This window comes from Schistocerca americana, chromosome 8 (genome assembly GCF_021461395.2).
Source record: "Schistocerca americana isolate TAMUIC-IGC-003095 chromosome 8, iqSchAmer2.1, whole genome shotgun sequence".
NCBI classification, from domain to species: Eukaryota; Metazoa; Arthropoda; class Insecta; order Orthoptera; family Acrididae; genus Schistocerca; species Schistocerca americana.
Window position 1 is genome coordinate 504,717,084 of NC_060126.1, and position 27,861 is coordinate 504,744,944.

The 27,861-nt window shown below is 37.3% G+C and overlaps 2 protein-coding genes across 6 annotated transcripts in view; one reads left to right on the forward strand and one right to left on the reverse strand.

Moving 5' to 3' along the window:
• The window catches only part of LOC124544906 (acidic fibroblast growth factor intracellular-binding protein), a 92,880-nt gene extending 71,399 nt beyond the window's left edge, over positions 1-21,481 (forward strand). The window contains exon 8 of the mRNA XM_047123639.1: positions 21,218-21,481. Within this exon, the coding sequence (XP_046979595.1) occupies positions 21,218-21,296 (79 nt within the window). The 3' untranslated portion in view covers positions 21,297-21,481. The remainder of the gene's footprint in view (positions 1-21,217) is intronic.
• LOC124544907 (pyridoxal kinase) overlaps positions 1,042-27,861 on the reverse strand; it is a 127,772-nt gene continuing 100,952 nt past the window's right edge. For 2 of the 5 annotated variants that reach the window (XM_047123640.1, XM_047123641.1), the window contains exon 7: positions 21,373-27,814. In XM_047123640.1, coding sequence (XP_046979596.1) covers positions 27,702-27,814 — 113 coding nt within the window. In that variant the 3' untranslated portion in view covers positions 21,373-27,701. Of the gene's footprint in view, positions 1,116-10,007; positions 10,100-21,372; positions 27,815-27,861 lie in introns of those variants that run through there. The other 3 variants (XR_006967575.1, XR_006967574.1, XR_006967573.1) reach the window with 3 other exon arrangements.

The following is a 27,861-nucleotide window of genomic DNA, read 5'->3' on the forward strand; positions in this document are numbered from 1 at the left end:
TAATTACATGCAGAATGTATCTATATTTTGATACATAGAATGTAATAATAATCAAGCAGAATCAGTAGCATGAATGACGCTCAAGTGCTATCATCATAGATCACCAACTGACAGACCATAAGCGCAATATATACAACTCATAAAACTTGTAGTGAGGATAAACAAGATTTTAATAGAATTAGTAATTAATGTGGACCTTCAGGTACTGGACTATATGATGCATAGACCTTTGTTAGCATTGCAAATTTGCTCAAATGCTGAAGTGCAATGTAAAGTCAATGCTATTGAATATGTCTGCATAGAACAGGAAATGATAATGTCATAGCGCTGTGTGCTCAGGCAGTGTACCTAGTCACCCCACAGCTTTAATGAAAATAGCATAGGACATTGATGCTAGATGCCTAGGTTCTGAACAAAATGCATGCTGGTTAGTGGCCTGTATGATATGTAGACCTGTGCCTGTGGTATGGGTTTGAGCACGTAATCATAATACAATGTCGATGTTACCAATATAAATAGCCATGGAACAGCATGCTAAAGTATATTACTAACCATCCTAAAGGTTTCAACCGAGGAACAAGTGTACTGAAAATATGATACACAGACATCATTCCCTGTGACAGTGTACTTAAGGGATATTACTGCCAACAGAGATTAGTGGTTAAATAAACCTTAAGAAGGATTCACAAAGCTATATATTCTTATAGGATATGACTCACAGTTTGTTCACTTTACAAAAGTTCATCAAAAATACTGAAAAAATTACTGTGCCTCAAGTCTAATTGGTCATTTAATATATGGTTTGTTGCCTCCTTATTGTCACTGAATATCTGTAAAGCTTTTAACAAATTACAGTTTCCCATTATTGGTGCTTTATGCAATATCTTCATTTTATGGTGAACATCTTCTGTTTTGTGTCAGGCATTATTCACATGTAAACCGAAAGCAACTCTATTCTGTATGTTCACGGTACCTAGCTGCAAATGAGCGGCCATCTTTTTTTGTAGCAGCCGCTCCTGTTGTGTGGTCCTAGTCGGCGGGCTATTGGTTGATGTCATCTCACAGGCTTCTCTGCTCTTGTGTTCTTCACCTTCGTGCTGGCACTTGTCAATACACTGGAACATGATAACAGAAAACCAATGCTGTCTCCAAATCATAGTTCATAGGCACAAAACTCGACATGTTTATGGGTTTGAAACTGATACCAATGTATGGAACTTGGATTACCATGTGTTCACATTCTGCAGACCCGATCTGACAGGCCTTACGCTGACATCTATAGGGAAATTCTGGTTTCATACTTCTATGCCTGATTTATGTAGTAGTGTTGGTACCATATTATGATGGACATTGTGCTCAAGCCATATTTATTATCCAGATCGTTAATGAAAATTTCTGCTTATGTTCCAGCGAAACTATTACCCATATCTAGGCAATCTGCTTGAAAGGAGATTTTGTTATTAAATTTAATGTCATTATATGCCAGTGACATTTCAGGCACCTCTACCAATTCAGTAATGTCCTCTTGGTTGAGTTCTTTTGACATTAATTAATTTTCTGTTATTACCTGTATACTTTCAGAGATAGGTGCATCAGTTTAGAGATTAGTTATGTATAAAAAGGCCAATACGGCGTCATAAGATATTGCAGTGCTGCTGTATGTCATCATGTGTGAATCCTTCTTAAGAATTGTTTAACAACTAATCTCTATTGGCAGTAAAATGATAACTACCATGTAGACATCATTTGCTGTATCATATTTCGAGTACACTTATTCCTTGGGTTAAACCTATATGATGTTCAGTCATATACTTTACCATGTGGTTCCATGACTATTTATATGTAGTAATGTTGGTATCATATTATGGTGGAGATTGTGCTCAAGCCTGTACCATAGAGGTAAGTCTACCTATCATAAAGGCCATTAGCCAGTAAGCATTTTGTTCAGACCCAAGGCATCTAGCATCAATGTCAAGCCTATGATTCCATGGTATTTATCACTACCTGTGCTGATGGACAAGTTTAGCATTTCACCAGATCTGCATTGTAGACGTAGATCTTATGTATAATATATTCCAGTAACTATGGGTATATAATTATTATTATTTCTATTTATAATATTTTCTATCCTTCATGTAAGCTGTGTAAATGTTGTATATATGAGGGAAGATCTGAAAGTTATGCACAATAATTTTACTACCAAAAAGTTAAGTAGGTAACAAAATATAAAAAATCACAAGTTAACTTAAAATCTTTTACATACTTTTCTACATAGTCACCAATGTTCCCAACACATTTCTCCCATCGCGGTACCAGTATCAGTATGCCCTGTTTGTAGAAATCTATTTGGTTGGAGTGTAGCCATCTGCGGACTGCAGATTTCACTTTAACACATGTCACATGGCACTGGCTGCCCGGAATTTCTTCATGGAACCAAAAAGATGAAAAGTCCAACAGTGCATGGTCTGAATTGTATGGTAAATGCTGTAGCACCTCTCCTCAAATCTGGCGATTTTCTCACAAATAGAAACAGCAACATTGGGAAAGCACTCTCATGAAGAAGTTTGACATTGTCAGCATAAATGTTGTGGTGTTTGTCATGAAGGGCACAATGCAACTTAATCAAAGTTTTAATGTAGGCTGTGCAGCATTCGCAGCGGTCCCATGTTCAACAAAGTCCACCACTAACATATCATGCTTATCCCAGAACACTGTCACAAGCACTTTCCTAGCAGACTTAAGTCACTTTGATTTTGTCTTTTGTTCTGGGGAACCGGCATGTTCCCACTCCATAGAGGCCTGCTTGGTTTTGGGCATGTAGTGGCGTGCCCACGACTCTTCACCAGTGACAGTTCCTTTCAGAAAGTCATGCCCTTATGTGGCATAATGCATTAAGTGATCCAAGCTTGCATCATTCGCTGACCCTTGTAGTTATCTGTCAGGTTCTTAGGCACCCAGTGAGCACTGACTTTACAAAATTTCATTGCGTCATGAACAATATCAGACAGAACGCCATAAGAAATGTTTAATTACAGCAATAAGTTTTGCAGTTGCACATGCCAGTTACTCAAAATTGCTGCTTCAATGGCTTCGACACCTGTGGGGTTGCAGCTGTTATCGGCCATATGGAGCATGGCATATCACTGAAGTTCACATGGAACTCTTGGAAGAATGCACAACACCTGGAGATATTGCTACAGTTTTCCCCATACTCATCATGCATGTCCCTGTCAGTATCACTTGGTTTATGCCCCTTGGCCCACAAAAATAGAACTACAGTTCACTGCTCTTCACAAATTGACAATAGTAACATGCATTCCATGTTTGTTTTGTAGTTCAGGCTTCTCTCACTAGAGCTGCACATGGAAACAAAATACCCTCTGTAGTGCAAACTTTTAACTCTATTGTCGTGAAATTTCAACATTCCAGCTGCAATACCAGGGGAGAAAAAGAATTATTATTCATTACTTTCCAGTCCTCCCTCGTATTAAGTTACATTACAGTTTCTTTTGCAACAACATCAGTTCTAGAACTAAAATTTACAATATATCTTATAGTCCAGTACTTTAGAGACACTATTCCTTACTAATTCTAGTATACATCTACACACACAATCTGCAATGTACTTTGGCAGCAGCAGAATTATTCTGCAGTCAGCTTCAAATGCCAATTCCCTAAATTTCCTTCAGAGTGTTCCACAAAAAGAACTTCATCTTCCCTCCAGGAATTCCCATTTGAGTTCACAAACGGGGTGTCTACAACCTGGGACAACCGAGAGATGCGGGAAAAACCCGGGAATTTTTTCATCCGGGACGAAACTGGGGAAAAACCTGGGAATTTTTTTGAATCCCGGGAATTTTTTATTGTTTTTGCTCTCAGTTAATTTTTTGTTAATTTGACTGGTAAGAACCAATACCCTAACAAAGACTATTACTGTATCCTGCTACTGCGGAATAATACTGCAGCAATGAAACATGAACAAGAGAAAAAACGAAAATAAAATTGCAAAGGAAATGCACCATATACAGCAACAAAACACAGTGCTCATACAAGCGTCTACCAACAGCAAAATGCGTCAAAGGCTGTAGGAAGATTATGCAGTGCTTCGTAACAACAAATTGCCTCCGATGAGCCTGACGTCACAACTGTTAACATTAGATTTGTTTTAGCAGTTACGAGTGGGATCATGCGCATGTGCTGTTGAGTAGTATCTTCTTCCGCTTCTGGCTACAGAAACGTGGCTGTTGGTTGTGTAAGCAGTCGCAAACCATGAAAAAAAGGGGGGGGGGGGCAGCAGCAGCTAGGTGCTACCTGGAAAAATTTTACGGGCGCACCCAAGCTGCCAGATTCGTGCATGCGCAGCAGCCCTGGATCTAGGAGTGGGGGGGCAAATTCATATTCTTGAGGAAAAAACGTTGTTTCACAAAGCGCCTAGCACCCAGCACGCGTTGGTCTGTCGATTATTCGTATGACTTTGAAACATGTCCCTGTCGGTTTTTGAACATTGTTGAACACATTCTAAGTTGATTTCTGAATGAATCATAAATTGATTTCTGAATGTGTGCATTGTGTATGTGATGTCTCTGTCAGTGGAACCCTCATCACATCTAGAAATAAACTTTACTGCAGACAAAAGGGGCTATATGAGCTGAGCAGAGTATAGCCGAACGAAAAAAAGCCAACCACCTTCTGATTATGTGGTTGACTGGGTTTGTGAGTGATGACTGTTGTTATGATTACCAGCGAAATCCATAGATTCAGAGTACCAGAGTGCGAATAAGCGACTAACAGGAATAACAGGTAAGAAAGATTACGTATTATCTTCTCGGTGTATCCAAGAAAATGAAATTTTGACAGAAAATTTTGTTGCCAGATCGCTATACTACTAAGGGCCAGTTGTACAGTCTATGGCTAGCAGCCGCTTTAAGGTACATTCTGGAAGTAGCGCGGAAAACGCGTTGTACGAACACGTAACAATGCTTAACCGGAGAATAATCGCAGGGTAACTAAACTGGTGATTCTGGCACAACACTGTTTGTTAGAACGAGGAGGAAAAGAAATGGTGACATCACTTAATTTATGGAAGAATATGACAATTCCAAATTTATATAAAAATTTTGCACTACTACTTTTCAGTCTCATGCTTGAGAAACTGGAGCATGTGAATGAAGTGTAAAACTATTTCCTAATGTAAAGCTTTTTGCTTGTAGTAGGCCTAATAGTTATTTGATATTCGTACTTTGTGAATTATATTCTGCTGTGTTATGAAAGTGACCATTTTTGCCAAAACAGACTCGTTTATTTGGCATGTGTTATAATTGCTGCAGTATTAGAAAGGCCTATTTTGTTGTATCTAGCAGACAGTGACAAAGTATAGGTAATCAGATCGGGAAACCACACCAGTCTTGGGCCTATTTGTATTAACAGCTTTTTCAGTATTAGACAGCGACATTTCGATTTTTCATGCAGCAAAATATTTGACGAACTTGGATGAAGTAACAGATTCTTTCACAGAAAGGAAAGCACGCCATGTAAAGCTGTAGCAAGATTAGAGAGAAAAAAAGTGCTAAGGATTGAAGAAATGTGTACTGTCTTGCTTTTGTCTGCTGGTTTTATGTATCCTATACTTAATTTTATGTGACACAAAGCAGCAAGTTGTTAGCTAATAGGGAATAACGAATGCAAATTTTCTGAGGATTTTTTTTTTTTTTTAAAAAAAAGAGAGGGGCAGGATGTCAAACCGGCCGACTGGAAGCAGGAGAGGCACCATAGGGCATTTTAATTTCCACTGACCTGAATATAGTTTGATGGCATTCAGTACAAAATATACACATTTCAATTCCACAGACCGAAATACAGTGATGTGTGATAGAAGACTGCTGTGTGAAGAGATGTGGCGCTGCACTTTGGCAGACTTAAGATCAAATAACATGTCTTTCAATTTCTCAGACACATATGTTTTATGTATCAGACTCTTCAGAAAGATGTGCAGTACAAAATAAACCTATTTTTGAAATTTTTTTTTTTTTTTAATGTTTGACATCCTATCTCAAACACTTGAGGGATGCCACTATCTACTGTTGCCCCGGTTCGGAAATGTAGATATGGGTCTGATGCGCAGAGCAGTCTGAGTTGTAATAGGGAAGTGGGTAGTCTCCATGTGATCCATGTTTACATTTAGTGATTTTGCTGTTTCCTCTTTGTGTACTGCACTCATATCAAATGAAAACAAAATTGATTTCTGTGGCCGGGAGCTATTGTGAATTAAAATACATTCACATAATTACAGAAGGCTAAAATAAGTTATTAGTTTCAGATTTTATTTTATTTCCGCCTTACTGACAGTCAGCATTAATTGCCATGCAGAACAATGAAGTTATTTTTATCGGTTTGCTGATGAAATTTTCTTTTATTAACCTTCAAGTACACGCGCTGTTTCTGGTAATATATAGTCAGGTGTGGGGTCTAGAAGTACCCCCAACAGTTTTTAGATGTGCTTACAACTAATTACTGGAAATAACTTGGATATTTTTATATTTACATAATAAAAGACAACGTATTTATTATTTCATTTATTGTGCTTATATTAATCAGATGAAGTTGAAGATGAAGATGAAAGGGGAGATATGATACTGCGTGAAGAGTTTGACAAAGCACTGAAAGACCTGAGTCGAAACAAGACCCCGGGAGTAGACAACATTCCATTAGAACTACTGATGGTCTTGGGAGAGCCAGTCCTGACAAAACTCTACCATCTGGTGAGCAAGATGTATGAGACAGGTGAAATACCCTCAGACTTCAAGAAGAATATAATAATTGCAACCCCAAAGAAAGCAGGTGTTGACAGATGTGAAAATTATCGAACAATCAGTTTCATAAGTCACGGATGCAAAATACTAACACGAATTCTTTACAGACGAATGGAAAAACTGGTAGAAGCCGACCTCGGGGAAGATCAGTTTGGATTCCATAGAAATATTGGAACACGTGAGGCAATACTGACCCTATGACTTATCTTAGAAGCTAGATTAAGGAAAGGCAAACCTACGTTTTTAGCATTTGTAGACTTAGAGAAAGCTTTTGACAATGTTGACTGGAATACTCTCTTTCAAATTCTGAAGGTGGCAGGGGTAAAATACAGGGAGTGAAAGGCTATTTACAATTTGTACAGAAACCAGATGGCAGTTATAAGAGTCGAGGGGTATGAAAGGCAAGCAGTCGTTGGGAAGGGAGTGAGACAGGGTTGTAGCCTCTCCCCGATGTTATTCAGTCTGTATATTGAGCAAGCAGTAAAGGAAACAAAAGAAAAATTCAGAGTAGGTATTAAAATCCATGGAGAAGAAATAAAAACTCTGAGGTTCGCCGATGACATTGTAATTCTGTCAGAGACAGCAAAGGACTTAGGAGAGCAGTTGAATGGAATGGATAGAGTCTTGAAAGGAGGGTATAAGATGAACATCAACAAAAGCAAAACGAGGATAATGGAATGTAGTCGAGTTAACTCGGGTGATGCTGAGGGAATAGATTAGGAAATGAGACACTTAAAGTAGTAAAGGAGTTTAGCTATTTGGGGAGCAAAATAACTGATGATGGTCGAAGTAGAGAGAATATAAAATGTAGACTGGCAATGGCAAGGAAAGTGTTTCTGAAGAAGAGAAATTTGTTAACATTAAGTATAGATTTAAGTGTCAGGAAGTCGTTTCTGAAAGTATTTGTATGGAGTGTAGCCATGTATGGAAGTGAAACATGGACGATAAATAGTTTAGACAAGAAGAGAATAAAAGCTTTTGAAATGTGGTGCTACAGAAAAATGCTGAAGATTAGATGGGTAGATCATATAACTAATGAGAAGGTATTGAATAGGATTGGGGATAAGAGAAGTTTGTGGCACAACTTGACTAGAAGAAGGGGTCGGTTGGTAGGACATGTTCTGTGGCATCAAGGGATCACCAATTTAGCATTGGAGGGCAGCGTGGAGGGTAAAAATCGTAGAGGGAGAACAAGAGATGAATACACTAAACAGATTCAGAAGGATGTAGGTTGCAGTAGGTACTGGGAGATGAAGAAGCTTGCTCAGGATAGAGTAGCATGGAGAGCTGCATCAAACCAGTCTCAGGACTGAAGACCACAACAACAACAACAACAACAACAACATTAATCAGTCTTATCAGAAACTTTAAGCCATTTACAAAAACATATCATTTTGGTTTTCTGTTTGTATAGCTCAATTAAAATGACATAAAAATCAACAAATACTAACTTCCAACAACACTTTTTTTTATTTTGTACAGATTTGGAGCATAAAATCAAATGAAAATTATAAAACAGAAAAAACTAACTAGACAAAAAAAAAAGACACCACATTATTTGCCTACAAAATCATTTGTTTCCTTTGGCTTCACAGGACAAACAAAAATTGATTGCCTTTGAATGAGGCTTACAAATACATTGTTTGCACATGTTACATGTTAGAGCGCTCTTTTTGTCTTTCGACTTGGGCAAATATAACACCTTCGCTTTTTAGAAGCGCTAGGACCAGGCTCATCTGCATTAGGCATTGAAAGCATTTGTTCTTGGCCAACCAATTTGCACATAATTTCCTGTACATCTTTGGCCAGCTTTGGGTTATTTTCTAATCTCCTGCAAATGTATGGCTTTACAAGACTCATTGCAGTGGACTTTATGTATTCTCTTCTGCTGACTTTTGTATTTTTATTAGAACCGACCCAAAGGACATATCCGTTAGCTAGAGAAATATTCAGCATTGCAGCAAAGATTGCGTTTGGCCATCTTCTTGTTCTACGTGAGCAAGAGTAATTTGAGCATTTCAAATCCAAAGCATCAACTCCTCCCGTAGTCGCATTGTAAAAGTCTACAATTGCAGGTTTCTTCGATTGTTGATTGACACACACTTCGTGATGCATGGAAGATAGTAAATCTACACTTTTATACTTCTTTGGAATGAATGATACCAAGGTCTAGTTCCGAACAAATGACTTTCTCGTTTGTTTTTTCATACAGTGCCCACGTATGTTAGTCCTAGTTTCAATAATTCGTCTACTAACTCAGTAGACGTAAACCAACTGCCTCCAGTGATATTCTTATAGTTCCATAAAATGGCTCTGCAAGTTTTAGCACATCCTGTGTTGGCACTGCGAAAGGGATTTTTCTTTGGGTAAGTGGTTTTCCAGAGTATATAAATGCATTACGTAAGTAATGAGTTTTCGCATCGCAAATACGCTGCATTTTCAGGCCATATTTTCCAGGTGTACTTTTGATAAACATTCTGAATGAGCACCTTCCTTGAAATTTTACGAACAGTTCATCAACACATAAATATTCTGAACAAGAACAGTTCGCACTACAATTGCTAGTAAACTTTTCAAAAATTCCTCGTATCAAAGCCAGTTTATCTGTAGATTTTCTTTCTTCTCATGTGCTGATGTCATCAAAGGTTACATTGAAATGAATGAATAAAAATCTGTGTATCCCCATTACACCTCGAAAAATGTGTCTTCCAGTAAAATCAACCGCCCATAGCAATCTAACATTTTCATGATTTGACTTGAATATCGACGTAAACAGAAGTAATCCAAAGTAAGCTCGTAACTCACAGCAATCAGTGTTGTTGGCATAATACGGCCATAATAATGGAGGTGAATATTTGTCCTCAAGTTGTTTGCTGGTACAGTGCACGATAGTCTCAATCACATTATTGGTAAATAATAGTTCCCAACTCTCTACAGGCGACATGTCATGTTTACAAGCAGCAGGTCCTTTCAGTCCCGCGCGTTCTTGTACAATATTGTGCTGTCATACACGAGATGAATGTAGGGCAGATTTACTCCATTTGAATCTGTTCTTACCGTAAAAATAGTTCCCTGAGCTTTCTTCATCTTCTTCACTAGAAGAAGAGACACTTAGCTCCATCTCTGAACCAGAAAGGTGTTCACTGTGTATCAAATCATGATCACTGATGTGATCAACATCTGCGTCTGGGTCATTTAGTTCTGTGTCTTCACCTTCTGAGTCAGTGCCTTCTTCCAACAGTTGTGCAATACCCTCATCACGAGGAAAGCAAGTCATTGTTGTAAATATACTGAAATAAGAGGAAATTACTGTATTAGCATATTGTAAATAAATAATATGTAAAAGCACGAGTGGGGTGTACAGGTACCCCAACAACGAAAAACAGGCACTTACTGTTGCAAGAGCGCGGCACACGTCCACCTATTGCAAGCACACTGAGAATACCTACAATGACGAGTCTGTAGTGTGCCAACAACGGAAATTATAAAACAAAAATGTAGCATGGGGTCTGCTGAGACCCCACCCGTGTAGTTAAAGGTTAATCTTTCCCACTGAGGCAGTCAATATGTTTGAAACGAAGTGTTTAATTCCAAACTATTGGCTAGTTTCAACTGTTTGGTGCATTTTAAGTGTATGTTTTCATCTTCTAGCACGTGTGGCATTATGCCATAACAAAGAACGAAACATGAGATAACAAAGTACTGGCACCCAAGGAAATTTACATCCTGAAAACCACACTGAAAAGCTTAATATCAGGTCGAGGCCTACTTCACTGAGAATCTGTTTAACTCATTTAAAAATGAGCTCTTTGATGATGAGCCATTTAGAAGAATTTAGAGCCCAGAAGATCACACATTTATGCCGTTATTAAAAAATTTACTGGCACATTTGTCTGATATATCTTAAAATGTAATATGTGCATAAAAGACCAACATTACATGTGAAAGCTTAGCTTCTGTTGCAGTGTATTGGCCTTAGAGGCCAATATCATATGTGAAAGCTTTGTTTTTCTTGTAGCAACATTATATATATTAATTTAACCCATTAACTTTTCCTGTTCGTGTGTTCGCACTACTTGACAGTGATGTTGCTATTGGCTGACTACACCACGTGTCCGAAGCTCTGTATATCCGCTGTCATCAGCTGGCGAGATCAGGTGACATGAGCTTTGACTGGCTTACAAATACGCATCGCAATCTCGATTTCAATGCTTCGGAAAGCACATGCGATGTTTGGTGGAATTCGAATTTATTCTTTCATAATACAAAAATTTGCAGTGTACATGGTACTGCATATCAAACATCTTTCCAAAAGGTGTTTTTTCCCCTGAGTTTCATTTTCTAAAGTGCCGGGAAATTCCACGCCTGCGTATAAAACCATAACCATTCAAAGGATTGATACGTTATACAGGGAAAAACTATGTTTCCTAGTGGGAGAAAGTGTATTTTTAACTGGGAAATCCAGGAGAAATCCGGGAATATTTTTTCCTTTTCTGCGTATACACCCTGACAAAGCTTATTAGTAACACTTAGGTGATGATTGAATCTACCATTAATAAATCTAGTGGCACGATTCTGAATTGTTTCGATGTCTTCCTTTAGTCTGACCTGGCGGGGATCCCATAAACTCGATCACTGTTCAAGAATGAATCATATTGGATTCTATGCACAGTCTCATGTACAGATAAACCACACTTTCCTAAAATTCAATCCATAAACCAATGTTGACCATTTGCCTTCCCTGCTTCTGTCCTGATGAGCTCATTCTATTTCATATTGCTTTTTGTATCTCCACTACAGGGTGTATGAATTGTTGTATACAATGCATTACATTGTATTTTGTTTCACACTAACTTTAGTTCAAGCACTGCTGGCTTTTTTTTTTTTTTACGGAGCTATAGTTGCACCTCGAATCTGTTTATTTTATTTTATTTATTTTTTATTACATTTGGCAGGAGTTGGTTTTTGAGCATTTATGTATGCTGCCTTTTATAAATGTAAGGACTTGGTAGTTGATCTATCACTGACTATCTAAAATGACTGTACTTTTAGGATCATTCATACTGTTTGGTTTCCTACTTGGATTGTTAATCTATTCTATGTATCATAATATATACACACGTAATTAATGAAATCAGTAAATGCCTCTTTTAGACATTGGGCTATGTATCACATCCACTCCAGCCAATTACTCAAACCATTTTATTTTGTAAAACAAATTGTAGTTGAATATTACATGCATTGTCATAGATCCCTTACAGTAATATTAGATGAATAACATTGCCTTACAGTTATGAAGCTACTATTATACATAGAGACTGTTTCTCCCGGCTTTCATATTGTGCAGTGAATGCCCTGAGACAATGGGAAAAACTTGGGATTTTTTTCATCTGGGTGAGATCCAGGAAACACCTGGGAATCTTGTAGATCTTGGAATTTTTTGTTATTGTAGTTTTCAGTTAAATTTTTCTGATTTTGATTGATAAGAACAGATAACTCTTACAAAGCATTCTACTACAGAGTAATACTGCTGCAATAAAACTAAACTGGTGAATGACACCAGAATAAAACTTTAGTTGCAATATAATGCCCCATTTGCAACAACAAAACACAGTGCACACACAAGCACATGCGGACAGCAAAATGTATCAAAGACTATGCAATACTTCGTAATGACAAACTGCTTTCAACGTGTCTTTCTCGCAGTCCTCATTTTGATGAACATGACAACATAACTGTTCACATTTGTAACAGGTTGCGGGAAAATATTGCGAATGGCGGTTTGAGAAGTGTTACTTTCAAAATAAATTTACTTTTACGCAAGGTGAATTATGTTACGTGTCGGAATGTGTGATGAATTTCATAAATCATAGAGCGTTAGACTCTCAAACAAAACTTAACACTGAAGACCAGCCAGTTAGAAAAAATTTTGGTCTCAGGAGACCAGCCATTTATGCCGGTACTTAATATTTTACTGGTACATTTCTGTTTGAACTATCTTAAAAGGTAACACATGCTAAAAAAGACCAACTTTCAAAGTTGGTTTTTCAGTTTATTATAGCTTTTTATTGGATTTCAAATTATACAGTCATGATAACAAGAAGTGTTATCATTCGTAAGAAAAATTGTGAAGCGGATTCTTGAGCAATTGCACGCACAATTAGGTTTTGTATGGAAAGGTCGAAGTACTCAACAGAACATGTGTTCAGCCAGGTAACCCACAAATGTTCAGTGCACAGCAGAGAAATTAATAATCATGCTTGCCAGAAATATTCAACTGCTGCAATTTAAGCTGTGTTCTTATGACCCTGCCTGATCACGCCCTCAGAGAGAGAGAGAGAGAGAGAGAGAGAGAGAGAGGGAGAGAGAGAGAGGGGGGGGGGATTTGACAACCAGTATTATATGTGAAAGCTTGGCTTTTCCAATAACTATGTTGTGTGTATATTAACCATTAACTTCTTCTGGTTGTGTTTTTGTGCTGCTTAACATTGATATTGCTATTGGCCGAGTACATCAGGTGTCTGCTGTCATTGGCTGGTGAGTTTACGTGACATGTGCCATGATTAGCTGACAGTCTCGATTTCAGTGCTTCGGAATCTACTGTGCTGTATTTGATGGAATTCCTGTTGCTGTATTTGGTGAAAATCCTATTTGTACTTTCATAATGTGAAAATATGCAGTCTAATAGTTGCTGCGATCTTTGCACAGTGTGTTGTTTTTGGCTCGGTTTTGTTTCCTTAAGTGCCGGAAAGTTCTATGCTATCTTATAAAACCTTCATCATTCAAAGGATTGATAAGTTTTACAGCTCTGAGGGAAAGTATATTGCCATTTAACACGGAAAAAATGTCCTGTCACCTGGGATATCGTGTATCTGCAGCGGGGAAAAAGTGTATTTTTAACTGGGAAATAGTCGAGAATGTCTCTTTTTTTTTTTCTTGTCCATGTGTACACCCTGAGTGTAAGTTTATTTAGCTTCTGGATATGTAATACTTAGATTTTTGGAATGAAGAATGAAAAGAGTAAAAAATTGTTACTGTCAGTTGTCTCTCTATGATATTATTAGTTTTATGTAATATTGTGAGATTAGTGTGGTTTCTTCTATAGGTGCAGCTTCAGCTTTATTACACAAATTTTAATATTTGTATAGTTATAACTATTGCTTGTATTATTTGTTTTTTTAATTACTATGTAGTATTTTACACTTTTTAATTATTGTATTACATTATATTCTCACTTCATTATACTTTACTGTCTTCGTATGTGGACTGTGCATATCTCTGTGAGATGTGTTAGCAGTCGGTATTCTCTATTATATAGAGACAGATTTATTTTAATTTTATTTGTGACTGGAATGGGGGACGTGTGACTGATCACACACTTTAATGTGGGCTGTTATTAAATCAGCACCAACAGGGGCGAAATGAATGGAATGAAGAATACTCCTTGGTGCCCCCCCCTCTCCAAATGAAGACTGGATCTCAAGATGTTTTAGGTAGATTATCTAATTATTTTTTTTAGTAGATTGTTTTGAGATAGTGGTGCCTTTCATTACTTGCCTGTCATTTCAGATTTTTCAGAATTTCTGTTGCATACTTCTATGAGTCAGACAGACTTGTTGTCTCACCTTATCCTAGGGTCTGAGTGCCCACTTGTTTATAACCCTTTCCAGTCAACTCCCCTTTCCTCTGGGTGGCAGTATCTAATAGTTCCAAATGCTATGAGTAGTGTTTTCACATTTAAAAGTATCTGTCGACGGTACTGGGATTTTGTCTTTTGAAATTGGTCTAGTGTTTAGTGTGTAGTGAACATTCTCTCCCCATCATGAATTGAATTAGCTATTCCGAGAGAGGCGTGACCAAACAAGCGTGTGTCAGTGACCCCAACTGGTGAGTGACGTGTTGTGTCTCATTTCCAGTCATTGGTGTTAAGTTTTGCCTTCTCCTGCTTGATCATATTTTTATTGGACTCTTGTATGCTGTACATTTCTAGCTAAAATGTATTCTAATCAGAACATGGCAGGCATGGATTTGATGTATGGATGTGCAAATTGCAATGCTAGAAGGTGCCCTAATGGACATTTACTGAACAATAAGACCTTTCAAAGAATACATGAATATCTTGTGGAGACAAACTCTTTTGAGAAATGGTCATTACATTGTAGAAGATCAGATAGTGTTAGAACACCTGATTAAGATCAAATACTTCATCATATTGAGGACAATAATGGTAGCAATACCAGAAAAATAGCAGAATGTGAGTCACATGACTGTGTGAAAACTATAATTAAGAGAGCAACTCTCTTATTCATACCATCTTCAAAGAGCACAAGGTCTTATTGAAAAACATTTTCAATCCAGAATAGCTTTTTGTACTTGGAGATGTGTGCTCAGGACTAACACTTTTTGTCTACCGTCATAATGAAGCAACATATACCAGGAATGGGTGGATGAGAATCCTTTTTCAGTTTAGGAAACAAGACATCAACAACAGTTTAACATTAATGTATGTGCTGGCATAATTCGACACAGATTAATTGGACCTTTTTCAATTGTCAGAGACTGCAGTCGTGTGTGTGAGTTGCATTATTGTGTTTGTGTGTGTGTGGTCTATTTTTGATGAAGGCCTTGCTGGCCAAAAGCTTATTTGTGACAGACTTTTTGTTGTGCCTATCTGTGACTCGGCATCTTTGGTATATGGTGAGTAGCAACTTTCCTTTTCATAATATTGTTACATTTCATCCTGGATTTTCCACTGTTTAATTGGACCTTCCATTTTCTGTGGAACACTGACTGGAACTTCATCCAGTGATTTGTTAATGGAACATTTAAATGTTTTGTTGGAAGACATCTTGCATCAAAACATGTGGTTCCTGCACAAATGATGCAGCACCTTTACCTTATTTTGATCTTCAAGTAGGGGAAATTTTAAATCAGCATTTCCCAAAAAATGGATATGCCATGGGGCAGCAATATCTTGGCCTGCTGGATCACCTGATCTCAATCCATTCGAGTTTTATTTTTGGGTCTGTTTAAAGAACATAGTATACTCATGACTTGTTGCAAATTTTGAAATTCTTTGCCAGCATGTTCAAGAAAGATTTCAGTAAGAATAGCAGACACCTGGAAAATGGGAGTGAGTAAGCCAGTCCATGATATGGTGTTGTAGGTACCTTGCTCACTCAATCTGATCTAGATTCCTTACAAACAAACAGCATTTAAGTATTTTATTTTCTAAGGACTTTCTTTTGTAGGGTGTAATTTCCAAGTAGCGTACCAATGAATTGAAGTCTTTACCACTGTGACTGAATCCAAGCAGTCAATCCAATAAATATTGTATATCAGACATTTGCAAATCATTTGTTATTCTGTGATGTAAATAATTGTATAGTTCTTTTAATTTAGAGCCAATTGCCATTCAGGTTGATATCCATGTAACATCTAACAGGAATACCCCCCCCCCCCCCCCAAAACAAGTTGCGTTTGATTGTGTCTTCAGTTTGCAGTTAATATTATCCTGTTCCACTTCCATGGGTCACATGTGCAGTAACATGCTACATCACTCCATGTCAGACTTAGCAGATTCCTTGCACACATTCTTGTTCAGTTTTTACAATGTGCTTTTTCTTCTTTAATTTTTAATGTACTGTAATCTGCTAGTGTATATTTTTATAGACCTTGTTCAACTATTCATTTGAATTTCAGTCTTTGAGCCCCAAACACTTATTTATCCAATTTGTGCAACATATTTAATACACCTCTGCAAAAAGGAATTGTCCCCAATACATTAAAACTGGCTGTAGCGATACATCTCTTTAAAAAATGAGATAAAAATAATGTCACAAACTATAATCCAATTTCCCTTTTAATTATCTTTTGAAAAATTAGTGCACATTACCCTTAACATAAGTCAGATTGGGTTTTGTGCTAGTCTTTGTACTGAAGTAGCAATATTCTCCTTCGGGAGGACGACGGTTCAATCCCGTCTCCGGCCATCCTGATTTAGGTTTTCCGTGATTTCCCTAAATCGCTTCAGGCAAATACCGGGATGGTTCCTTTGAAAGGGCACGGCCGATTTCCTTCCCCATCCTTCCCTCACCCGAGCTTGCGCTCCGCCTCTAATGACCTCGTTGTCGACGGGACGTTAAACACTAATCTCCTCCTCCTCCAATATTCTCTTTAAATGATGAAGTTTCTGCAGCGATTAAAAAATAAAATAAAATAAAATATATTCCATTAGGTGTTGTTTATGAGCTCTCAAAATCCTTCAGTTGTATAAACCATCAAATCCCTATGAAAAAAATGGTATATTATTGTCTAAGTGGTTCTGTAGGTTTGTTGCTTCAGTTATACCTAAAGGACCAAAAGCAGATGACAATGCTGAACGGCTCATCTGGAGAACCTGCCTCATCTGAATGGGGATGTTTAGTTGTGTGCTGCAAGGCTCTGTTTTTGGTCTGCTGCTGTTTCTTATTTTCATTAATGACCATGTTTGTTCCAGTAAAAGGAGTAAATTTACCTCTTTTGCAGATGATACTGCAATACTCATTGACAAATAATTGTCAGATAAAAATCTTGAAAAACTATGAACAAAGTTTTTGCTGGAATTTTAAATGGTGTCTCAGTCAATGCAGAGAAAACCCATTATACACTGATAGTCAAAACATTACGACCACTGCCCCCTGCATTGCTGGATGGCACTTGGTGGCGTTGCTGGCATGTGATGCAGTAACAAAAGTATGTCAATGGGGCATCATCCTAGCACAGATATGGGCTGCAAAGAGGGAAAACCATTGAGACAAACGACTTTGAGAAAGGGCAGATTATTATTACACTAAGCCTGTGAACGAAGATCTTGAAAACGGCAAAGGTGGTAGAATGTTCACGTGCTACTGTCATGAGCACCTACGGAAAGAGATAGGACAGTGAAACTACCACTAGGCATTAAATGGTTGAACTCCACAGCAGACCACCCATACGTGCTCACATGCTGACTCAATATCATCATCAGTTACAGGTGCAGTGAGCACAGGACTATAATATTCGCCTGTCAGTCAATGGAAACGTGTCAGCTCTTCGGGTGAAACACGTTTTTGCGATACTACGTCGATGGTTGTCCCCACAAACGGTATCGTCGAGGTGAATGGCGACTTGAAACGTACAGCACACCACTGATGCAGGATGATGGAAACAGTGTTATGCTATGGGAGACATTCTTCTGTGATTGCAGGGGCGTGTTGTAGTAATCAAAGACACGCTGAGAGCTGTGAACCACCTGCATCCCTTCATGCTTGATGTCTTCTCTGACACCAATATCAACTTGTAGCAGCGTAATCATCTGTATCTCAAAGCCAGAACCATGGTACAATGGTTTGAAGAGCATTTCAGTGAAACCACGTTGATCTCTCGGCAACCAAATTCGCCCGATGCAAGTCCTACGGAACCTATCTGTGTCACTATCAAATGGTTTTGCTGCGTACGTAAAACAGCGGCCCGCTATTTACACAAATTACATGATCTGTGCATAGAAATCTAATGCCAGATACCTCTGCAAACCTACCAACAAACTGTCAGATCCCTATACACAGAATCAGTGACGTATTTTGTTCTAAAGATGGACAAACAAGCTATTAAGTAGGTGGTCATAATGTTTTGGCTCATCACTATATGAGGTTCCATACACCACAAAGAAACCTTGAAGAAATTAACGTAAAGTGTAGAGATCAGCCAGTACAAAAAGTGGAGGATACATAATTCGTGGGTGCATATGCAGGATGAGTCAAAAAGGACTGTAAAATTTTGGAACGATATAGAAATATATTGAGGTAACTTACAGAATCAGTAGATGTGTTATTTTGTAGCAAACAGCCTCAAGCTTGATTCACGTAGTGCATCAGTGTCCCATTCTACCGCCAGGAATGCAAGAATAGTGCACATTTAAAATGTGCTACATTCAATGTGGTTTTGGTTTCACTGGTATTGTATATCTGGATATGCTTGAAAACTTATCCTCATTTCCTCATGAAGTTTGAGGTTTCGTTGATAATCACTTCCCAGGTCAGTGGATTGGCTGTGAAGGACAAGTTGCATGGCCACCTCGCTCACCAGACTTGATGCCACTGGATTTCTTCCTCTGGGGTTTCTTTACAGTCAGTGTGTGTTTTCCTCCCCTACCAACAATTTAGCCAGCTCTAACAGTTTCGGCGACAAGAGAAGCGGTGCAAAACTGGATTGCAAACTACTACAGTTGACTTTCTTGAAATGTTTAGCCGATCCTCTTCTCTGAATACATGGCTGCATCGATCTCCACAACTTCTTCTCTGAAGAAATAAAGCTGGTTGGACATAAGTATACAAACTCTAGCAAGTCAACTGTGTCGTTAACCATTAGATACTAATGAAATAGAATTACAGTGTGGTGGATTTAATAACCACTAGAAATTCTTGCTTCTAGCAAGTCTAATACCAAGATTAAGTAAGAGCCTCTAGACAAAACATGTTTCAATTGTCTATAACAATTACAATTATTTGACCACCAAGGAATAACACGTAATTACTCCTTGTACTTTCCATACAGGTTCTATGGCACGAGTGGCGAACACTTGTCGGCGTCGCTTGTCTGACGCACCTCCTGTCCTCCCATGACCAACTTCCACCCTGCACACACAGACATGTGTTGCACGGTAAATAGGCTCTCTCTCTCTCTCTCACTCATCTTTAAAACATTGCTTGTCCAAGGTGGCAGAAGGACGAGAGGTTCCAGAATTTACATGGAAATTTCGAATCACTACACAGCCTCTATAGAACACTAAATAAATAAAATAAAATACTCATTTTAGTAGCTCGTTGTGTCCATGATTGCAGAAACTAATGACCAGCAATATTAATTTGGGCATGATTGTGCAGAAAGAGATTTTTTTAACAGTCAATTGTATTACTATCATGGGCTGGTTTTTGGAACTGACTGACTGTTTCTGTGGTTAAGGTGCTTAGACATCTCTTGCTGAACGTCTTGGTGCAGCAATTCTGTTTCATGTTTTCTGTAAAGCAGTTCATGCAGTGTTGGAATGATTTCATAAGATGGTCAGACTCAGTTGCGGTTCCTCTCCCCCATGACAAATCCTTACCTGCTTGAGCTAGTTCTCCACCTCTAACAGCCTCCATGTTTTCTTGTCTTTTAATCTGATGGTATACATAACTTCCAGAGAGATGACAGTTAGAAAGATTTTGTATGCGGTTCAGTCCCATTTACCATGTAATATTTTATAGTTTATCTGTTCACTGATGTATGGTTAAAATTTCCTCCAGCTGTTGTTGTGGTATGAATCTTGAAAAGGATGAGGGAGGCTTCACTAGGAATAGTCTTACTACGATGTTTTCTCTTCATAGTAGTTGGTGAGGACTGGGTACCTTATAGCTGGCAGTCAGTTATTCTAAACATTATACCAAAGTTATATATCTTGCCTATTTATCAAATTGAAAAACAGTCATGGGTGTTGCACAGAGGAAGGTAATGTAGTGAATAATATCTCACCCCCCCCCCCCCCCCCTCCCTTATCCACTGTTCTATTTTTTTTATGTATGATTATGATTTTTACTCCCCCTCTCCCCTTACTCTTTGTTCTTAATCGCACATTTCATTTCTGTTAATCCATCTGTGTTTCTACATACTGAAGTTATCATGTATGATCTTTGACCCCTTACCCTTTCTGACACCTACCCCTTCGTCTTTTGTCTCCTCTTGTCCTCACAGTAGTTGGGTTCCTCTCTTTCTTGCATCAGTGTGACCGGCATTTCCTTTCCAACCACCCCACCCTATCCCTTCTTCCTCCTCAAGAAAGGTAATAATAGTTCCCAAAGCTAGAATTATTTCTTTTATGTGGGTCTAGCAGCAGTCTTAAGAATTTTGCCAGCTGAAAGTAAGCACAGGCTAGCCATTCTGTCTTGCACGCTCACTGTCAGTGGTTTGTTTAATTTTGGCTTCGGGAAGGAAAATAAACAAAAACTTTGAGAGCAATTTAACTCTTACATATCACATTGTTCTTCAGTTAGGCAATGATGTAAACTTTCAGTACCAGTAATGATGATAACCACAGTACAAAAAGGAAGAAGAGATTAATATAGATATCTTTATTTAAGCTGTGTCAATATTTGATCAACTATCACTCTCTGGCATATAAACATATGTGTTATATGCAGTGCTAATGAAAAGAGTAGTGCTGTCTTTCTACTGTCACTAACTACATGAATGTGATCATGATCTAGTAGGATAGTAGTTTTGAGAAACACAAATGACACACATCAGTATATAATAATTCACCAGGTACACGCCGTAGCCATTAAATTGCAGATTTTTATTATTTTGTTTCTGAAACCACAAAAAGTAATACCAAGAAACATTTGACTTTTCAGGGAACCTGAATTGAAAGCAGCTTGGGAGCGATACATGAGTGTGATCATAAGCTGTCTTCTGCGCATGTATCATACGTGATGGAATCATCATGTGTAATTTGTGTCCTGATTGTGATATTCATTGTGGAAGGTTGGTTACAAAACAAATTTTGAAATGTATAATATTTGGTTTTATTTCTTACATACCATGTACAAGATGTATTATATACTGTGTATTTTTGTACAAAGTTTATTTAAATGGAAAATACAGCATTCTACATTGCTCATTGTCCTATTTTTACTCAAAAGAGACTATAACCTGTGACCCTATTGCCCTTCATTTCTTTTTTGAATGGGTTTCTATTTTCACATAAATATGGAATGTTCATATGAGACCTGAAGCTAGTTAGAAAGGCTTTAAGCCTGTAATGTTGAGGCATCATGTTCTGGAGCAAACAGGTTCTCTCATTTTAGAAGGGGAATACATTTACTATAACATAGGCATTGATAACAGTATTTTTCTTTTTATTCATTTGATAATTTTTTTTTTTTTTTTTTTTTTTTTTTGCAATAATAGCTTTACAATACACTAGAGGTAATAACAGTATTATAAAATAATGTACTCTTATATAAAATTCTCAATAAAAATTTAAAGAAAATAACACTTGTAAAATCTCTGAAATAATGAATTACAACCTCCTCTCACAATTATCTAAAAAAATAAATACTTCAAACATATTAATCAGTAGGAAGGCTGACTTTCTGGAAGACATTTTTGTTGATGGATTCTAGACTACTTTAATGCAAGTAGTCCAAATAGTGCAACAATATGTATTAATGTGTACCTTACAACTTTAGTTGCAATCACCATGAGGTCTCCATCATGTAAGTTAGGAACTGAAGGGTTTCTGGTCCAAATACAATGGCAGTTGTGTAAAATGCAACTAATGAAATTTTATGTAGAGCCAGCTTTATGATGGCAACTCATTTGATGACATGTTACACATTACTTCCGACATTTCAGACACAGGAAGTCATATATAACAAACAAAATAATTAGATCTTTAATTATCTGAATAGCTACGTAGAGTGTCGAATAGCACTGACTGCTGAAAGCAGTGCAACAGAAGAATTGCCTATTGGCCAGTGTGGGGGCAGTTGCCATAAATGCAGTCCAAGAACAACCAGGAAAACTGTGTGAAGTGACACTGCTACACTGACAAAAAAACTATACTGGAGTTGGGTTGGGAAGTCATTCTGCACCAACCTCATATTTTCACTTTTTCCACACTCTATTGAACAATCTTCAGGAGATTTCTTTCTGGATGAAAATGCGCTCTGAACATGGCTTGACGAGTTCTTCGCCTCACAACCACATGATTTCTACAGTCATGGAATAGAAACATTACCCCAGCATTGGCAGACTGTTGTAAATAGTGAAGGAGAATATATTATTGATGACTGAAGTATCTGCTGTGTTTTTTAAAATTTGGGAACAACACTATGAACTTATGCACTAGATCAATACTTTCATCGGTAACTGCATTTTGTATCTATGAATTCTTATGTGATAGTCACCTCACTGAATATTTTGTCCAGCCACGTCCTGATTACCCAAGTTCTGAACTTTATGTTGATTTGATGGAAAAAAAAAACCACCACCAAATCTCAGAATATCAGAAAGTTCCTTCATTGGGTAATAAAATAAATTTAAAACTGAAGAGGACATTTTGTATCTTATACTTATTTTTGTTTTTCCCCATTTTTGTCCTCAGCTCTCCTTGCTACGAGAAAGGATATATTTAATATTTTTCATTGCTGTAGCACTGATTGACCTGTTTAGTCAGTTATTCATATTTTTTAGGGTAAACTACACTTCCCATAGATATCCACACACAACAGCACTAACATTACCATCTTCGTGGAGCACTCAGAGGGTTTAATATTCTATCTCAATTTCCTCCATATGCTAATGCGGCTTTGAATGCTTTCTGTAAAATTATGTAATTCTTTGAATGAACATACCATTTTTCATTGTATTTTTTACACATGCACTGACAAGTTTTGTAAATACAATGCTTCAACTAGCCTGATCAAGTTGTGGCGTGTGCTTAAAATGTCAGCATGTTTTGTTGCTGAATAGACAGGTTAACACTTCACTTGGTTGGGCAATAAGTTACAGTGGACCAAACCCCTAACCATAAACTGCTTTCATTATGTTCAATAGTTAGACTGACTTAGCAGAAATACAAATATTGTAGCCAGCTGATATACAATTTTTAGTGTGATTTATAATAAAGCTTAATAAAGACACAATTCTTTTACTGATTATCTACACATGATTCTCTCTCAAATTGTGCTTATCATGATTAGGTCTCTGGAATTATTTCACTGCTCATAATTTTTGTATTAATTCTAGGACAGATTCCTTTCTCATACAGTCACTTCTCCACACTGTCTATTTTATATTATCATACATACACACACTGTAGTAATTCTGTATTCTGCTACATTAAATTCTTTAGTTTGTTTACATGTCCTCCACACATACATAATCCTCTTGAAATCCTATAGATCAGACATTCAACAGTAAGTAAAGCAACTATTCACCTCAAAAAAGTTATAAATCTTAGCATTGTTTTTCAGGTACTTACTCAGTTTTCTTTTTCAGTTTATATCTCAATAAATTACAAACCAGTATTATATTGCAGAAAATGTGGGCCCATAAAGTACGCTTCACATCAAACCTTGCACATAATTCAGTTGCAAACATTCCTTCTTATGGCTAGAACATGAATACATATAATTGTACCCTGCACATTAAGTATGGAAGACAATGTACCTTCAATGCAATACTGATTTTCAGTTAATGTTCCTGAACTGTGAATCATTTGTTTGTCATTTTATTTCAGTTTTACACTTCTCTTTCAACTATTAAAAAAAAACACAAAAACATATATATGCGTGCATACACATGCCAAACTTTCATACACAAATTTCAATCATCAAGGATTAAACAACACTCCTTTTTTTAAGTAAAGAGAAAAAAGAACAGGTGAAATTGTTCTTTCTTTAGTTAATACTGTACAAAAAAATCAAACACACACACAAGCACACACCTTTTTATGTACCTTAAGTACTAGTTTTTAATTTTTGACAAGAAGTCTTTACTTTAAGACTAATCACAGTAATTTTTGCCACTAGCATGTAAGTAGCATGATGCATTTGAATGAAATCACATAAGTCAAATAGTTTAAATTTAATCAATAATAAAGACATACTTCTTACTCTATTCAATGTTTTCTCGCGATTTAGAGAATTTGTTTCAAGCTTTCTTTGCCCTCTTCTTGCATCTGCTTATTTTGATTCCCTGAATTAAGTCTCAAAGGAAGGTATGGGCCACAGTATTCAATTTGAGCTCTGCCTCTGGCTCCAGAACAGTGAAACAGTATGGCTACAGGGCTGCTTTGTACACAGCAGCCAAACAGGTTCTTTTTGTGAGGGTCTGTTTTCTGTACTCTTGCATGCAAATGCTAGAACAATTTCATGGTTCCATGTCGAAAAGGCATAGCAGGAAACAATATAAATTATTGTTGAAGATTAAGCAATTAGCTCACAAGAAGACATTTTCATACGGAGCATTTACAATGTTAACTTATCAGATAGGCAGATTTTAAAATTCCCTATTTGTAGACATTGATTGTCAACATAGCCTAATGGAAACCAGTATTCGTAATTGCAGCATAAAAGGGTGAATTTCAGTATATCCATTGTGGATGACAAACTGCAACTGTGATTTCAATTGGCAACTTATCTGGTAATAAATATGCAACCTGTCACTTTTTTACAATTTATTCAACCATGAACATGTTTTCGAGCAACTGCAGGCTCATCATCAGATGGAGATGTTACAAGAGCATTATGTTGTGGACCAAGTGTAGCTAGATTCAGTGCTAGTGCTGGTGGTGCAAATGACAGAAATTTAAGTGATCGGTGACCAAATGTTTATGAACCCAAAAGCATTTTATGTTTTAGATACTTACAGTGCATTGCCTTGTGGTGTGATACCACAAGGCAATGCACTGTAAGTACCTAAAACATAAAATACTTTCGGGTCCATAAACGTTTCTTCACCACTTACTGAATTTCTGTCATTTCCACAGCAACATCTGCACTGCATCTAGCTACAGTTGGTCCATGAAATAAATGTTCTTGTAACATCTCCATCTGATGATGAGCCTGCAGTGGCTTGAAAACATGTTCATGGTTGAATAAACCGTAAAAAAGTGACTGGTTGCATGGTTACCAGATAAACTACCAAGGGAGAATTTTATTCTTTCCATGATTCATGCCTCTCTTATTGATGTTTTATGGTCAGTGGTCATTGCTCCAACTTGTAGAATGGGAAAACAATTTTGTAATTATTGTAGTAGAGCTACATTTTGATTTAGCCTAGCTTTAATAACAGTGAAACTGTGCTCATGCACAAAGCTTTTTCTCTCTCTCTCCAGAAATAACATACCACACATTAAATGAAATGGCAGAAATATCAACTCGAAACAATAAGTACTGGAAACACACATTTTGTTTCTGTTACAGGCTTCTACTATTTCTACGTACCTAAACAGTAACCATAATGCACTGTTTGCTGTATATAATGCATCTATACAGAATATTGCTACAAATTGTATTGTTTGCCCCTGTGCTGTTGATAAATATATAAGAGGTGATCAAAAAGTTTTATTTGAGGGCATTGGTGTAGCATACACGCAATATAGCACAACTCTGGTACAGGTATATTAGCGCCAACACGTAGGCAATGGATAGCATAGTATTTGTGCCTTTCCAACATTCGTGCAGTAAATGCAGAAACGTGAACTATGGTGATGTATTACCAAATCTGTTCAACCACAACCAATATGCTATTATTCTTTTCTTGGCTGCCAAAGGACAAACACTGGTAGACATCCATTGGGGAACGAAGAACGTGTATAGGGCAGCATATCTGTCAAAATACACTGTTGCAGAATAGTGCATGACAAGGGCTGCTGCTGCTTCATGATATCGCACATTCCCATATCGCAAATGTTGTAATGCAGACGTTAAGCCAATTTGAGTGGGAGACACTCGAGCACCTGCACTATAGTCGCGATCTCTCCCCACGTGATTATCATGCCTTTCGTACCTTAAAAAAAGGCCTGAAGGGTCAGCAATTCCTGTCAGATAAGGATGTGTAACAGGGAGCTACAGACCTTTTCACTCAGCAGGACAAGATGTTTTATGAATACCAAACAGTATCCTGAACCTGGTGCATTGGTGGGATAGTTGCCTCAACTCCCATGGTGATTTTGCATCTTTGGCTTACCAATTCTGGATAGTATGGCCTTTGAATGGTAACTTTTTGATCACCTCCTTATAAGATAGGCACTCATCTAATTCTCACCATTATTTACATGCCTTTTATCTTTAACTTCTTTTGAAAAGTCACCCCCACTTTGGTTCTTATCAGTAAATGACACCTCATGTTTGTGTGTTTTCTATATATACTACCTCTTCTCTTGCTTTCTAACTTTAATTTTATTGATGGTAATTATTTTGCTTGTTTATCTTTGTGACATTCTGCAAAGAGAAAATTCAGTTCAATTACTGCAACATTTATATTGAGTAAATGCAATTTGCAACTCGTGTTTTGTACAATACATAATGTAATACTTGATAGTGTTTTGCTCACTTATTTAAGTATTCTACTGCCAAAAATTATAGATACAGATTAACACATTTTAGTTTCACTACTGAGGAGACAATTATTTCCATAAATTTTAAATATACTTCAGGGCGAAAGATGCATTTTTATTTGTTTTCAAGACCTCCCCCCCACCCCTTCTCATAGTAATGTAACAAATAACAAAATACTTTATAAGTACTTGTTGCACACTTCCACTCAATGTTTCAACATTAAAATAGGTATTGCACATATACACTCAAACTGATTCTCAGCCATCAACTTATTGTACAAATAGGAACCCAAGACAAATTAATATTATCCTAATAACACCAGTGCCATTCCCCCCTCCCCTCCTATGTTGTTCTGCTTGTTACTTCAAGACATGCCTAGACCAAATCACAACAATTGACACACAACTTGATGTTACCTACAAGGGTCATACATATTAGGTATGTTAATACAGTCAACATGCCACTATCAGTAAAATCACTTATGATTTGTTGTTACCAATACAGTACACTTGTGGTCAAAGTTAACTTACATGAAATATCTGTGTCATTCGTTGTATTTCTGCATTCACAGTTGGAGAATTAACACCAGTGCTTGTTGTTTGTGACTTCTTCTTGTAGCTTGTGTAACATTAAAACTGTCTGCTATGTTAAACATTTAAGCATCTTATGCAGCTCTAATCTATCTACAAAAAAACATAAAATGCAATAAAACTGTTGCAGTATCTTTTGCGCAACAGTTCATGGTAATATTTGATAACAGTATTGCTATTTAGTGTTCCTGGGCCCGAACACGGATCTCTGGCTTTTCAATATCTTGACGGCTTTGAATAAGACGTAGTTCCACAGCAGCTGCCTTCATTGGCTTTGATAAACCAGTCACATCTAAAATCAAAGAATTGTAGTTAAATGTTGAATGATCAGCACATAAG